Source organism: Dermacentor andersoni, chromosome 9, assembly GCF_023375885.2.
Source record: "Dermacentor andersoni chromosome 9, qqDerAnde1_hic_scaffold, whole genome shotgun sequence".
Taxonomy (NCBI): Eukaryota; Metazoa; Arthropoda; class Arachnida; order Ixodida; family Ixodidae; genus Dermacentor; species Dermacentor andersoni.
The window spans coordinates 992,019-1,005,751 of NC_092822.1; the positions used below are offsets into that span (position 1 = coordinate 992,019).

The following is a 13,733-nucleotide window of genomic DNA, read 5'->3' on the forward strand; positions in this document are numbered from 1 at the left end:
GGTCCCACGTAACAAAAGGCACGAGGCATGCGTGATATGGCAGAAGGCACCCATCGCAGCAGCTTCCCCGCTTTATTTGCCCAGCTGTGTCATGTGAAAATGCTGGTACCAGAAAATGTCCTCGCAAGTCTTCGCACGTAGCATTAGCCCGCCAACCCTACTGCGATAAGCCTATTCGCCTGCCATTGGCGTCACAGCGGTTACTGCACACATTTAGTAGGAAATAAACCAAACATGCCACCGTGCCCTGCTGCAGGCAGCACAAAGTAAATGCGAACACTGCTGCCAGCTTGCGCTGCTCTTGTTACACTGTGCATCCGAACAGTGCCCGAGAAGTGGTCCCTCTAGCCCTCTCCAGCAGCATCCATCCCCGGTCACCCTAACGCCTGTTGTGCAGTGAGTGCTCGACGATTGAACCACAATACTAGGACCGCATGGCGACCGGTGCTTTGTATGCCACCAGTGAGCACTGAGTGATTGCCGAGGGACCAAATGCAATCACCATGCATCACAAAGGCTTTTGCTGTCATGTGATAGAAAAATACGCTCTTACAATAAAAGATACAAAAAGCACTATAAAAGAGGCACTTGTTGTGCATGCCAGCAGCCACATACTCTAAGTATCGTGTTTCAATTGCAACTGTGCGTATGAGAAAATAAACTCCCTTCATTGGTACCATAGTTGGAGTCGTCCCTACGCTTTGCTGGTGAGTCAGTGAATCCACTGTGATGCCCGTTTGCGTGTGATATGGAGTGGGGATGAGCTATGGTTCTCCTTAGACTATTTATTAAGTACCGACTATTTATTTATGAATACAGTAATACCTAATTATTTTAACCCTCATTCATTTAGAAAATTTGATAAATCGGACTCACATTTCGGTCCCAGCAGGCGTATCATTGTTTAATAGCATCAAACTCTCATTATTTGAGATGTATTTGGCCACACATTGGCTAATTCAGACAACTCTCAATGCGTGGCGAGCACGGAGCACCACAAACGCGCAACACAAAAGAGCAAAACTAGCACTAGCACCCAACTGAAACAAAGCAAAGAGTCCGCATTGCAACACTAGCTGTAAACAATTTTTACGTACTGCTTTTATCTGTACCAGAGGAGTTGTGTAAAGCTTGCAGAAACCCACACTATGCCTGATCTATAAACATGCTGGGGATCTGTAATCAGATGCACCTGCGCATATCATTTCACAATCTCCCCACAATAAACCTACAAAAGTGGTCTGCACCCCATTCCCTACAGAGATTACTTAGGAAAGTGGCGACTGAGCGCTTGATGGAGTCGAATTAAAGCTCATTATTGTTTGCAGCCTCTGGCTAATGTTTCATTCTATGGTTGCAGTAAGGCATGCCTGCTGCAAGCTATCTATGCAATGAAGTTATGCAGCAGCAGAATGTAACACAATGTACCTTTGCATGGGTGCCAACATGTGCAGCCTCTCGTGCAGAAGAGTCACTGCTGTGAATGAACAAAATTAAGGACTCACGAGGCTTGATGTTCCCAGATAGATTGCTGGAGACAACGTCTTCCAGAAAGCGGATGTCCCTGCCACATTCCAGGAAGCATTGAAGTGATGCAGCAAGGGCTTCAGACGATGTGCCTTTCAGTCGCGTCCCGTCTTGGATGCTGAACCTGTGCAGCACCTGAACAATTTTTACTAATTTGTAGCAGGTTGGTGTGTATTGTACTGGCTAGAGTTACTGTATATGCTCTCTACAAAAGCAGAGTTGCTCAAAGATCTGCCCCCAGGTGGTTGAAATTTCCGGAGTCCCCCACTACGGCATGCCTCATAATCAGAAAGCGGTTTTGGCACGTAAAACCCCATAATTTTTTTTTTTTTTAAAAGATCTGCCATCTTGCACAAGAAGTGAGCCAAGGTTATGAGGGAAAGCTACATGTGACATTTGCAGGAGACAAGCTTGTCGTGGCATAAACAATCATAGTCAACCTGCACTATCCCAATGGCCTACCCACCTTATTTGAGACAATCAAGGACCGCTTTATTGTGACCACTTTACTCACCACTTTAACTCTTTTGTTACCGCGAGAAAATGGTCATCTTTTATAGGTCTCGGAAACAAATTATTTACCACTACAAATAATATTCCAGCACACATTGCAGCATAGCATATTGTGCATAATAAAATCCTTTTTCCAAAAACATACGTTGCTAAAAAAAATTATAAGGTAAAGCAAAAAATTCTAGAAAGTGCTATAATTTCTGCCAGCTGATAAAAACAACAATAAAAAAAACATATCTACAAACATTAACCCTTTGAAGGTTTTTGCCGTACATGTACGGCGGCGGTTTTCTGTCCCGCAAGGTCTTTGCCGTACGTGTACGGTTTTGACCCTCCGTTTGAAATTTCGTGCCATAGTGACGATGCGTGCTCACTGGGAGGTGCTGCCACCTCTTAGGACTTACAAGAAGCGTTTGAGATTTGTGCTACCTTCTTGGGGAGATAAACAGAACTGATTTCTAGCTTCAGCGCGTCTCGCAGACTGCGGCAAGACCCCTTTTGCAGTTTCGTTTTCGCCACGTGATTGCAACGGAGGCGTGCGAAACGTAATTTTTCTCTTTGTCGGCACTCTCTTGCAGGGCAGTGGAAGTTGATTTCTATCTTGATTGGCACTGCTCTTAGCTTCTTTATCACCGCCGCTCACGAGGTATTCTTGCTCTCAGCGGCAACGCGTTTTCGGTTCCGCCGCGTGATCGCAATGAAGGCGTGCAAAATGTGACTTTTCTTTGTCAGCACGCTCTCGCAGGGGCGGTGGAAGTTGATTTCTATCTTGATTGGCACTGCTCTTAGCTTGTTTATCACCACCATTCACGAGGTGTTCTCGCTCTCTGCTGCAATGCGCTTATGCGAGAGGGTGCCTCAGACCTCTGCCCAAGACAGCCGCACACAGAGAAGATGTCATGTGTGCGTCAACACAACTTGTCGCTCCAAGAGGAGAATAGACACGCATTTTAGGTATGCAGACAGCGATAAGGCGTTGTGCGTAGACCCGTGTTTCAAGGAGTACCACACTCTGAAATACTATTGAACATTTTGCAGTTCTGAGTGATGCCGACACCAAAATACTGTTCCTAATTCTTTTTACTATTTATTCCCGACTTTATACATTTTGTACATTCAAGATCCGCAATAAAGTAATTTGACCACTTGGGAAAGTTTTTTTCAAAATAATTCGACCCTCAAAGAGTTAATATCAAAGGAAATTTAGAATATACATTTCAAAGATAAATAGCACAGGAATAGTGCCTGAAAAAATAAATGGTCAGTACACCACTGTTCTTCAGATACAAAAGAGAAACTAAGACCAGTTCATCGCTCATGCCATGCGGTGAAGCAGTTCCTGGATTTTGTGAAGCATAGGTGCACACCGCACTTTTCCAACAAAACGTCTGGTTTTTGTTCTAACTTTGAGGTCCTTGTAACACATTTTGCAGTTCCATCTTTTCAGCATCTTCTGAGGATGGTCCGATGAGAAGTCTAAGGAACAATTTTCACCAGTTCGTCTAGTCATGCACCTCTTCCAGGACCAATCACTCTCAGCGTAGCTGGGCAACCACAAGATTATGCATCCAAGCATATCTGTACGCATTACTGCAGATTGTCATTACCTCTGCAGAGAAGAAGAGTAGGAAGAAACCCCACGCTGTTGTAAACTGTCTTGTACTGATCCGTAGCGCTGGGCCGAGATGTGCTACGGGCAGCCTTCTTGGCATGAACGGAAGTTTCTTTGCTGCCGATGGCAGCACATCATAACCAAGTGAAGTATGCACCCTGAAGATAATCAGTAGAGCTCTCAGGTCGTGCAAAAAGATACCCAGATAGGCGTGCACAAGGAAGGAGACCGCTCAAGGCCACAAGAGAAACTCACCAGTGAACAGCTGTGGACATCCCCAGGCTGACTCAAAACATCATCGCCGCCAGAGCTTTAATCTGCTTTGCTGTCGTCTTCAGAATCCGAACTCGAGTCGTCATCACTAAACTGAAGTGCAGATGCAGGCAGCATAGTTTTGAGCACGACGCTTTTCTCCCGATGCAGCTACGTAGGAGGATGCCATGGGAGTGACTTTCGATAACTGTGTAGTGGCACCAGCAGCGCACCTTGCCTAGATTTTACGAGAGAAGCGAAACTAAAGCTCTTGGAAACTGGTTGAAAATGCCAGGTCCACATATAAACTCTGGCAGAATAAAACTACTCGCACTCCAAACCAAAGCTCACTAGTGAACAGCTGGCGTTATTTCTGGTCAATTATCACTGCTCAGCACTGTCGAATGGCAAAGCCAGCAATACAATTTAATTCTTGATTTGCTGGGAGTCATTTTATTACAAAATTTTGATGCTAGTGCATTGTAATCGTGAGCGGCATGCTTTCTTCTCTAGCGCGGCAAGAGGTGACAGCCACACCTCATTTTGCTATAACATACGCACATTAGTTCGCCAAAAGGTTTGTCAAAAATCACAACATCGCCGGAGCAAGAAAATGTAAACTGATTCTCAAAGTTCTGTGCCTGTACTAACTATTGGATGGCCTTAAGTGTATAAGAAATGGCCCCAACATGTTGAAATTGGCAATTTAAAGCACCGATGACCGGTGATTGATTTGAAGAGGCATGGTACCAAAAGAGTTAAGCCGTCAGCTTCATTGCATGTATGTTCAGATTTTTGTTTCCAGTGAGCAAAGTGCGATGAACTTAGCACCTATGATCAAACTGAGATATAAGTGAAAGGTGCGTATTTGAGTCAGCCGACCATTGAGAATGGAGGAAGCCTACTATTTCTTCATGCATGCACATAAACTCTTTCCGTACTGAAGCCACTGGGCATCATTAGCCCACTAATGATGGTTTGAAACGCTGTTTTCGAGACCTTCTGCACAGCTCATGGACACACTGCTCTGTCGAATGTTTGACAGTGCATTTTCCCTTCACTTGCTTATCCTTCAGCAAATTATCAACTAACGGGCATATGCGACCTATCTTATGTTTCGCAGAAAAACGAACATCAATGTTGTACCTTGAACCGCATGGGCTTAAGAACATTGGCTCAAAGTACAACACTGATGTTCGTTTTTCTGCGAAACATAAGATAGGTCGCATATGCCCGTTAGTTGATAACTATCGGATGTGAAGGAGAACTACATTTTTGTTTTCTAAGCAGTCTGCTTTTCTTTTCCACCAAGCAGTGACTTTTTAATGTGCTTTGAAGTTTCGTGATCGTCAAAGTAGAAAACAAAAATGGCCGTCTGCTATATATGGTTTTAAACACCCCTTTCGAGACCTTCTGCGCCACTGACGGACACAGTGCACCATCAGACGTGAAGGAAAACTAATATTTTTTGTTTTCTTAGCAGTTTGATTTTTTCCTGCCAGGTGGTAATTTCTGAACGCTTTCTGAAGTTTCGCATCGTCAAAGTAGGAAGCAAAAATGGCTGCCTCTGGGAGCGGCGTGCACGCTTTTAAGGATCGCAGGTCTTCTGATTCTGCTGCATCTGCAGCTGATTTTATCAATGGATTGAGCAGCAGCGAGTCTGAGGATGCAGCCTTTTCGTCGAACTTTGAGTCCAAGAGTGACGACGATGCAAACCAGCCCGGAACATTGGTGGCCGCAGCCAGGGAGGTCCAATTGTAGTTCTTGCAGTTAAATTTTTGTAGTGCATAACCTGTTAACTGAAAAATTTTCATTTTTTTATATAGTGCCTATTAGATGGCGATACAGTTTGTATATCTAATCATTTCTGTTACATATTTTTCTTAGTAGATACAAGCGTGTCTTTACAAACTTTGTTCAATTTTATGCCACACTGTTGATTCTGGCAATTTATATCTTTTTATGACATCATCATCAGCCTGGTTACGCTAACTGCAGGGCAAAGGCCTCTCCCATACTTCTCCAAAAACCCCGGTCATGTACTAATTGTGGCCATGTCCTCCCAGCAAACTTCTTAATCTCCTCCGCCCACTTAACTTTCTGCCGCCCCCAGCTACGCTTCCCTTCCCTTGGAGTCCAGTCCGTAACACTTAATGATCATCGGTTATCTTCCCTCCTCATTACATGTCCTGCCCATGCCCATTTCTTTTTCTTGATTTCAACTAAGATGTCATTAACTCACGTTTGTTCCCTCACTCAATGTGCTCTTTTCTTATCCCTTAACGTTACACCCATCATTCTTCTTTCCATAGCTCGTTGCGTCATCCTCAATTTAAGTAGAACCCTTTTCGTAAGCCTCCAGGTTTCTGCCCCGTAGGTGAGTACTGGTAAGACACAGCTATTATACACTTTTCTCTTGAGGGATAATGGCAACCTCCTGTTCATGATCTGAGAATGCCTGGCAAACGCACCCCAGCCCATTCTTATTCTTCGGATTATTTCCGTCTCATGATCTGGATCCGCCGTCACTACCCGCCCTAAGTAGATGTATTCTTTTACCACTTCCAGTGTTTCACTACCTATTGTAAATTGCTGTTCTCTTCCGAGACTGTTACACATTACTTTAGTTTTCTGCAGATTAATTTTTAGACCCACTCTTCTGCTTTGCCCCTCCAAGTCGGTGAGCATGCATTGCAATTGGTCCCCCGAGTTACTAAGGTATTCTCCATTAACTTTTATCCCCAATTCTTCCCAATCCAGGTCTCTGAATACCTCCTGTAAACACGCTGTGAATAGCATTGGAGAGATCGTGTCTCCCTGCCTGACGCCTTTCTTTATTGGGATATTGTTGCTTTCCTTATGGAGGACTACGGTGGCTGTGGAGCCGCTATAGATATCTTTCAGTATTTTTACATACGGCTCGTCTACACCCTGATTCCGTAATGCCTCCATGACTGCTGAGGTTTCGACAGAATCAAACGCTTTCTCGTAATCAATGAAAGCTATATATAAGGGTTGGTTATATTCCGCACATTTCTCTATGACCTGATTGATAGTGTGAATATGGTCTATTGTTGAGAAGCCTTTACGGAATCTTGCCTGGTCCTTTGCTTGACAGAAGTCTAAGGTGTTCCTGATTCTATTTGCGATTACCTTAGTAAAAAGTTTGTAGGCAACTGACAATAAGCTGATTGGTCTATAATTTTTCAAGTCTTTGGCATCCCCTTTCTTATGGATTAGGATTATGTCCACTTTCAGCTATCCCGCTTGCGAAAGAAGGTATTCATTATCCGCATATTATTCTGTTCCGCAAACTTTACTAATAACTCTCCCCTGCTATTCCTAGTGCCTATGCCATATTCCCCCACTGCTTTGTCTCCAGCCTGCTTCTTGCCTACCTTAGCATTGAAGTCGCCCATCAGTAGAGTGTATTTTGTTTTCACTCTACCCATCGCTGATTCCACGTCTTCATAGAAGCTTTCGACTTCCTGGTCATCATGACTGGATGTAGGGGCGTAGACCTGTACAACCTTCATTTTGTACCTCTTTTTCAGTTTCAGAACGAGACCTGCCCCCCTCTCATTAATGCTATAGAATTCCTGTATGTTACCAGCTATATTCTTATTAATCAGGAATCCGACTCCTAGTTCTCGTGTCTCCGCTAAGCTCCGGTAGCACAGGACATGCCTGCTTTTTAGCACTGTACATGCTTCTTTTGGCCTCCTAACTTCACTGAGCCCTATTATATCTTATTTACTGCCCTCTAATTCCTCTAATATCACTGCTAGACTCGCCTCACTAGATAACGTTATAGCATTAAACGTTGCCAGGTTCATATTCCTATGGCGGCCTGCCCGGAGCCAGGGATTCTTAGCACCCTCTACTGCATCGCAGGTCTGACTGCCGCCGTGGTCAGTTGTTTCGCAGCTGCTGGGGACTGAGGGCTGGGGTTTGATTGTTGTGTTGATATAGGAGGTTGTGGCCAAGTACTGCACCAGGGTGGCCAATCCTGCTCTGGTGAGGGAGTGCATTACCGGTTCTGGTCACCGGGATCAGGCCACACTCCAGGCCTGTTTATGCAATTTTATAAACAGGCGGAATTTTTTTTTTTTTTAGTCCAGTGGAACATTGCGCGGCACCGGGATTCGAACCACAGACCTCTTGCACGCGAGGCGGGTGTTCTACCTCTACGCCACCGCTGCACTACCATTTTATGACATACATCTTGTGAATAAGACTTTTCCGTGTGAAAAGTTGATTCTGCATTTTGTTTATGTAAGTTAAACCTCAATATAACGAACCTCAATAAAACGAAATTCTCAATACAACAACGTATTTAACTTTTAATAATCTCTTGTGCATCAAACACCATGTATTGAGAACCTCAATATAATGAAGTGTACTTGGAACTGATTTCAATATAATAAAATTTCAGTGCCGCCACAAAGCAATGCCGAGACAATAAATGGAAACTTTCACGGATGCAGATGGTCAAATCATTGAATTACAAATGGCTGCTTGCAAATGCACCTCTCGAATCGCGCGGCATATCTTTGACATATTATACAAGCATTTCTTTCACAGCTCCTTTAAAATCTGCAACATTAAAGTACGGCCTCTCCGTCATTCGGAAAAGTATGTCATACCCTGCATGTTCACCACTTATGGCAAAAGAACCCGCATCTACTATGTTTCTTATTACTTCAATAAAATACGAACCCTCCCAAGCATTACTGTATTAAAATACCTTAAGAAATTCCTTCGACCTTGGTTGAACAATAATATGGACTGATTTATCATTGATATAGACTGATATGCCATGTTCTTAATGTTTTCATTTCGTGTACAAAAGTATGCACAGTGGAAAACTTGCTATCATTTGTAATGTTGGTTCTTGTTTGTTCTTACATCACACAAGCAATTGCTGCATATTTGGTTGATTTTATTTCTCTTCTTTTTCTACTATGATTTATTCGCTGTTGTTTCATGTGCTTAACCTGGCTGCATAGCTCCGCACACAAGCGGCAACGCTTATGCAGGATGGAACACGTACCAATTGAAGTGAATAAAATATCTTGTTATTATTATTATTATTATTATTAAGAGCGACCGTCGAAGTGGAGCCGCATCATGTTCCGCATAAAGTATAAGTGCGATAGGATCCTACTGCACCCGGCACACTGTGGGATTCAGGTGCAAGTGAAAGTGTGTGAAGGTGAGACAAGAAAGATGGTGGCTTCACGAGTGCTGCGTTCCCGCACAAGCAAAGAGAAAGAGGGGTAGGGGAGCTCGCTCGCGGTAACAGGATCTAGTGCGCGCGAAGGAGTGGGGGGGGAGGTGATGCACATCTCGGCCGTGACTGTGCATGGCTGTAAGCGCGGCTGAGTGCATACGCAGCAACGTACCCTGCTGTAGAGGTAATCTGCCACACGTGCAAAAAGTGGGCGTGCCGAGAAGGCAATGGCACCATGTAAGCTGTCTCCCTGTGCGTTTAGTATTGGAGGTTGCATAAACTAGAATTTTGGTCCCCTGTTGGAGCGAGAGGCAGATGAAGTGTTTGCTTCCTCCCCACTGCTCACAGTTTTCCTGATAGCCTCCTCGCACTGTGGGTGACACTATCAGCCGTGGGGGCGAAGTGCACATGAAAGCATGGCTGGCTTCGCTTAATTCGTACCCCCGATGTGAAGATATCGCCAACATACGTAGCATGAAATAGTATCATTCGTTGCCGACTCCAAAATTTATCAAAATGAAGTGTTATGTTATTCAAATTTGCTTTTCTCGATTGCCCAATAATTCGGATAATCTTGCGGCAGCCCCCCCGTCTCCGTCTAAGAAAAATCTATCAGTGACTGCACTTATTTGCATAAAAGGTCAAATTTCGATACAATGACATTTATATATAACGAAGCCAACTGCTGATTTGACCTACTTCATTATATCGAGGTTTAACTGTATTACATAAAATATTAAGCGCAGTAGTTCGTTCAGAAAAAAAAATCTGGCTTAACCTACAAAAAACACCTCTTTCCCCCATGGTAGGCAAAGAGTTAAAGCTATTCTGCTCAAATGCGTTCCAGGATTATCCAGCTTGGCAACCAACGTTCTGGTGGAAGTTGACCAGCAATGTATTTTGAAAACGGTACGTGCCGATGAAGAGAATGAAGGTGTGTTCTTTTTCCTCCGATAACCAAACCTATGCCTACCGTATGCCAGCCGCCTCTAGTTCCCACGGGCTCTCCTGTGCTTCCAAATCTCGCCAACAAGCTGTCCGTCTGACACTGACCATTGTGTGCTCTATTGCTTCAGAAAATAGAGTTGCTTTGGCAGAGAATAGTTGGTTTTTCAGCTATCTCGAGTTGGCAAGGTGCCCTTGCACAGGCACAACTTGACCTAAGAGTGTGCATATTCGCAGCCACTGTCTCCAGGTTGTTTTATTGTGTACTCCATGTTAACAACCATTTCGGTCGAGTTATTCTAATTCTACAGTTTTACTTTGCAAAGCTTTATGTCCAGGTGCAAGATAAACAATGCTTAGAAACTCATACTGCACAAATATTTGGAGCACGAAAGCTAGGAAAATGTGTTTCCTCAGAACTTCGCTTGTTACCTGAATTGAGGCGTACGCTGGTGCGGCGGCCGGCATGTCACACGAGGACACCTCCAATTAAGGCACCTGGGTGATGCCTTAATAGAGTTCAAGGCTAGACATACAATAATGCAGCTTAGACCACTTATAGCATAACTGTTTATAGTGCAGAACTGGCTACAACATGGTGTTTACTGGCTACTGTTTACCCTCCCATAGAACTCCACATATACGCACATCGCTTACACTGCAGCTGCTCCAGACAAAATACCGGTTATAATGCTCCTTCCACGGAAAAATTCATCTGACAAGCGCAATAGTGAGCATGCTCCTCAACAAAGTGCGCCAGCCTATGGGAGGGGAGAGCAACGAGGGCGATGCGGAGGAGGAGGAGGAGCATGCGACGAGGAGCAAGCGAACGAATGAATGGAAGGGGCGGGAAAGAAAAATAAAGTGGTGGCAGCGTGATGCAGGCATTCGGTAGTTGCCTAGGCAATGGAGAAGCCTTTTGATGGAGATGGAGAAGCTCTGCACTGAACGCGGATTTAGGTCCTGTGCACCCGTCACGATATACGTCATCGTGATGTGCAGATATGAAGCATGTGACCTTGACTGCTGTCAGTTTAAGCAGTGTTCCACAAATTTATTTTGGAGCTGGCTTTACGGGTACTTCTGAGCTTCTACTGCTCCTACCAGTGTGCACACATACAGACGCAGTAGCTGCCGTGGCTGATTGCCCAAGAAACCACTCTGCTTCACATGTGCTGCTGTCAGTTCAGGCCATGCGTGTATTCACATGTTTAATCTTTATGTAATTGTCTACGGGTACAAATATGTCAAGGGAAAGCTTCACACGACAGCATGCCAGCCGACACCTCCGCCAACTAGGCCTAACCAGCACGCCACATTGGCGAACAAAGTTGTGGTTTGATGCCATGTCAATGAAACGCATTGCAGTGGCTGTACGGCACATGGAAAGTGAAGAAACCACCTCAATAATGAAATTGAGGGCATGGGCAAATGTCGAATGATGGCAACTTGGTCCGCAGTCGTTATGTTTTCCGACACCGCGCATGTGCCGATCAGCCCAATAAATCAGACAAGACACTGTACTACGTCTGAAATTCTGGTTAGCATCGTTCTTTTACATTTTTGTTACTTAGTCTGCTTCATGTGAAGACTGCAGGTACTTGGACATTAACCTTTTAACATTCGTAAATTTAAACATGATAACATCTGCGGAACTCCTGGTCGCATGCTTAGATTTTCAGATACACGCGGCTGCATCATCTACATGTCTTGCACACGTGCAGCCTTGGAGCACTGTTGTTTTGGTTATAGTGCGGTACCGCTTATAGTGCGGATATTCGCGATTCCAGCGACTTACGCTATAAGCGGTCTATGCTGTAACATGTTGCATGTGTTACTATCAACAATTTCTAGACTTGACTCGCCTCCTATTTCGATCACAGGCAGAGCAGTGGCAGCACTTCCATAGGTCCATCACTGTTCAATATCGTGGCTGTGTTGAAGCTCAAAACTTAGTACAGTTTAGACCACTTATAATGTAACCATTACATTGCAAAACTGGCTACAACCTGGTCTTTTCTGACTACCGTTTATACTCCCATGGAACTCTATATATACGCATACCGCTTACAGTGCAACCGTGCAAGACGAAATGCCGGTTCTAACGTGGCTTCCGCGGGAATATCCCGCCGACAAGTGTGCTAACGAGCACTCTTCAAAACGAGGTGCACACCGATGGCGGGAGAGCAACGAGGGTGATGTGGAGGAGGAGGAGCATAAGACACGGAGCGAACGAATTAAAAAAAAAAAAAGCGGCAGTGGCGCAATGTGGGTGTGGAGTCATTGCCTAGGTGACGAAGAAGCCTTTTGCTTGGCTACTTGCGGTGCGCTTTGCACTTAATGCAGTTTCAGTTTCTGTGCAACCATCACAATGTGCATCGTGAAGTGCAGATATTACGTGTGCAATGCTGTCAGTTTAAGCAGTCTTGTGCAAATTTAGTTTGGAACTATTACGCTTTATGCACACTTGTGAGCTTCCGCCATAGGCATTCATAGTAGCCGCCATGGCTAATCGCCCAAGGAACCAAACTCTGATTCATATGCGTTGCTGTCAGTTCAACCCATGCGCATGCTCGCATACGTAGTCTCTATGTAATTATCGACGGGTATAAACATATCAAGGGTGAGCTTCCCGCAACGGCATGCCGCCCGGCACCCTCGCTGGCTTGGCTTAACTAGCATGCCTCTAAAGTTGTGGTTTGGTACCGAGCCAAACAAACACATTGCAGTGGCTGTAGGGCACATGAAAAGTGTAAAAACCACCTTGATAACGAAAGTGAGGGCACAAGCAACAGTCAGATGGCAGCAACTTGGTCTGCTGTTGCCATGTTTTCGACACCATGCATAGCCGATCAATCTGAGAAATTGGATCAGACACTGTACTGTCCCAGAAATTTCAATCACCATCACCTTTCTTTATTTTTACTACTGTTAGCTAATTCGAATTTAATGGCGCGAAAGCGACTAAGGCCATGCTGCACCACTTTAATTATTACGAATTTGTCTGCTTCATGCGAAGACCGCGGCTACTTGGACATTAACCTTTCAATGCTCATAAATTTAAACGGATGCGAAACTCCCGGTCGCACGCTTCAATTCTCGGATACATGCGGCAGCTTGGTCTGCATGTTTTACATATGTGCAGGCCTTGAAAATTGTTGTTTTGGTTATAGTGTGATACCGCTTATAGTGCGGATATTCGTGACTCCAGCCACTTACATTATAAGCAGTCTACACTGTAATGACATGCTAAAATGTTTCCCAATTGCAACAACTTGTTGAAACCTCTTAGGAAAACACAAAAGAGTGCCACTCGTCGCCAACAGCACGTTCATTGTACACCTCTACACCTCCCAGCACGATCTCACATATTCGCATGGTGCTGGACGATAGATGGCGCCTTGATTGCAATATGGCAGCGCCCTTGATAAAACAGTCTATATACAAGACAAAGACGGGAAGCAATAAAGAAAGCCAATGTCAATGTCCCAAAATAATGCAACTTAAGCAGCAAGTTACCAGCTACTGAATATGGCAAGAGCTATAGTGGGCTGGCAATGGTCACTAACTCCATATATCATGAGGCCACACTGACGACACTTCTAAACAACAAGAAAGAGCAAGCAAAAAAATGAAAGCAACAAGTATAAG

General features: G+C 44.5%; 1 protein-coding gene across 5 annotated transcripts in view; it reads right to left on the reverse strand.

Moving 5' to 3' along the window:
- Positions 1-13,733, reverse strand: part of Grip163 (gamma-tubulin complex component 6) — a 478,650-nt gene that overhangs the window by 268,397 nt on the left and 196,520 nt on the right. For all 5 annotated transcript variants that reach the window (XM_055068412.2, XM_072284402.1, XM_050174613.3 and 2 more), the window contains exon 10: positions 1,506-1,662. In XM_055068412.2, the coding sequence (XP_054924387.1) occupies positions 1,506-1,662 (157 nt within the window). The remainder of the gene's footprint in view (positions 1-1,505; positions 1,663-13,733) is intronic.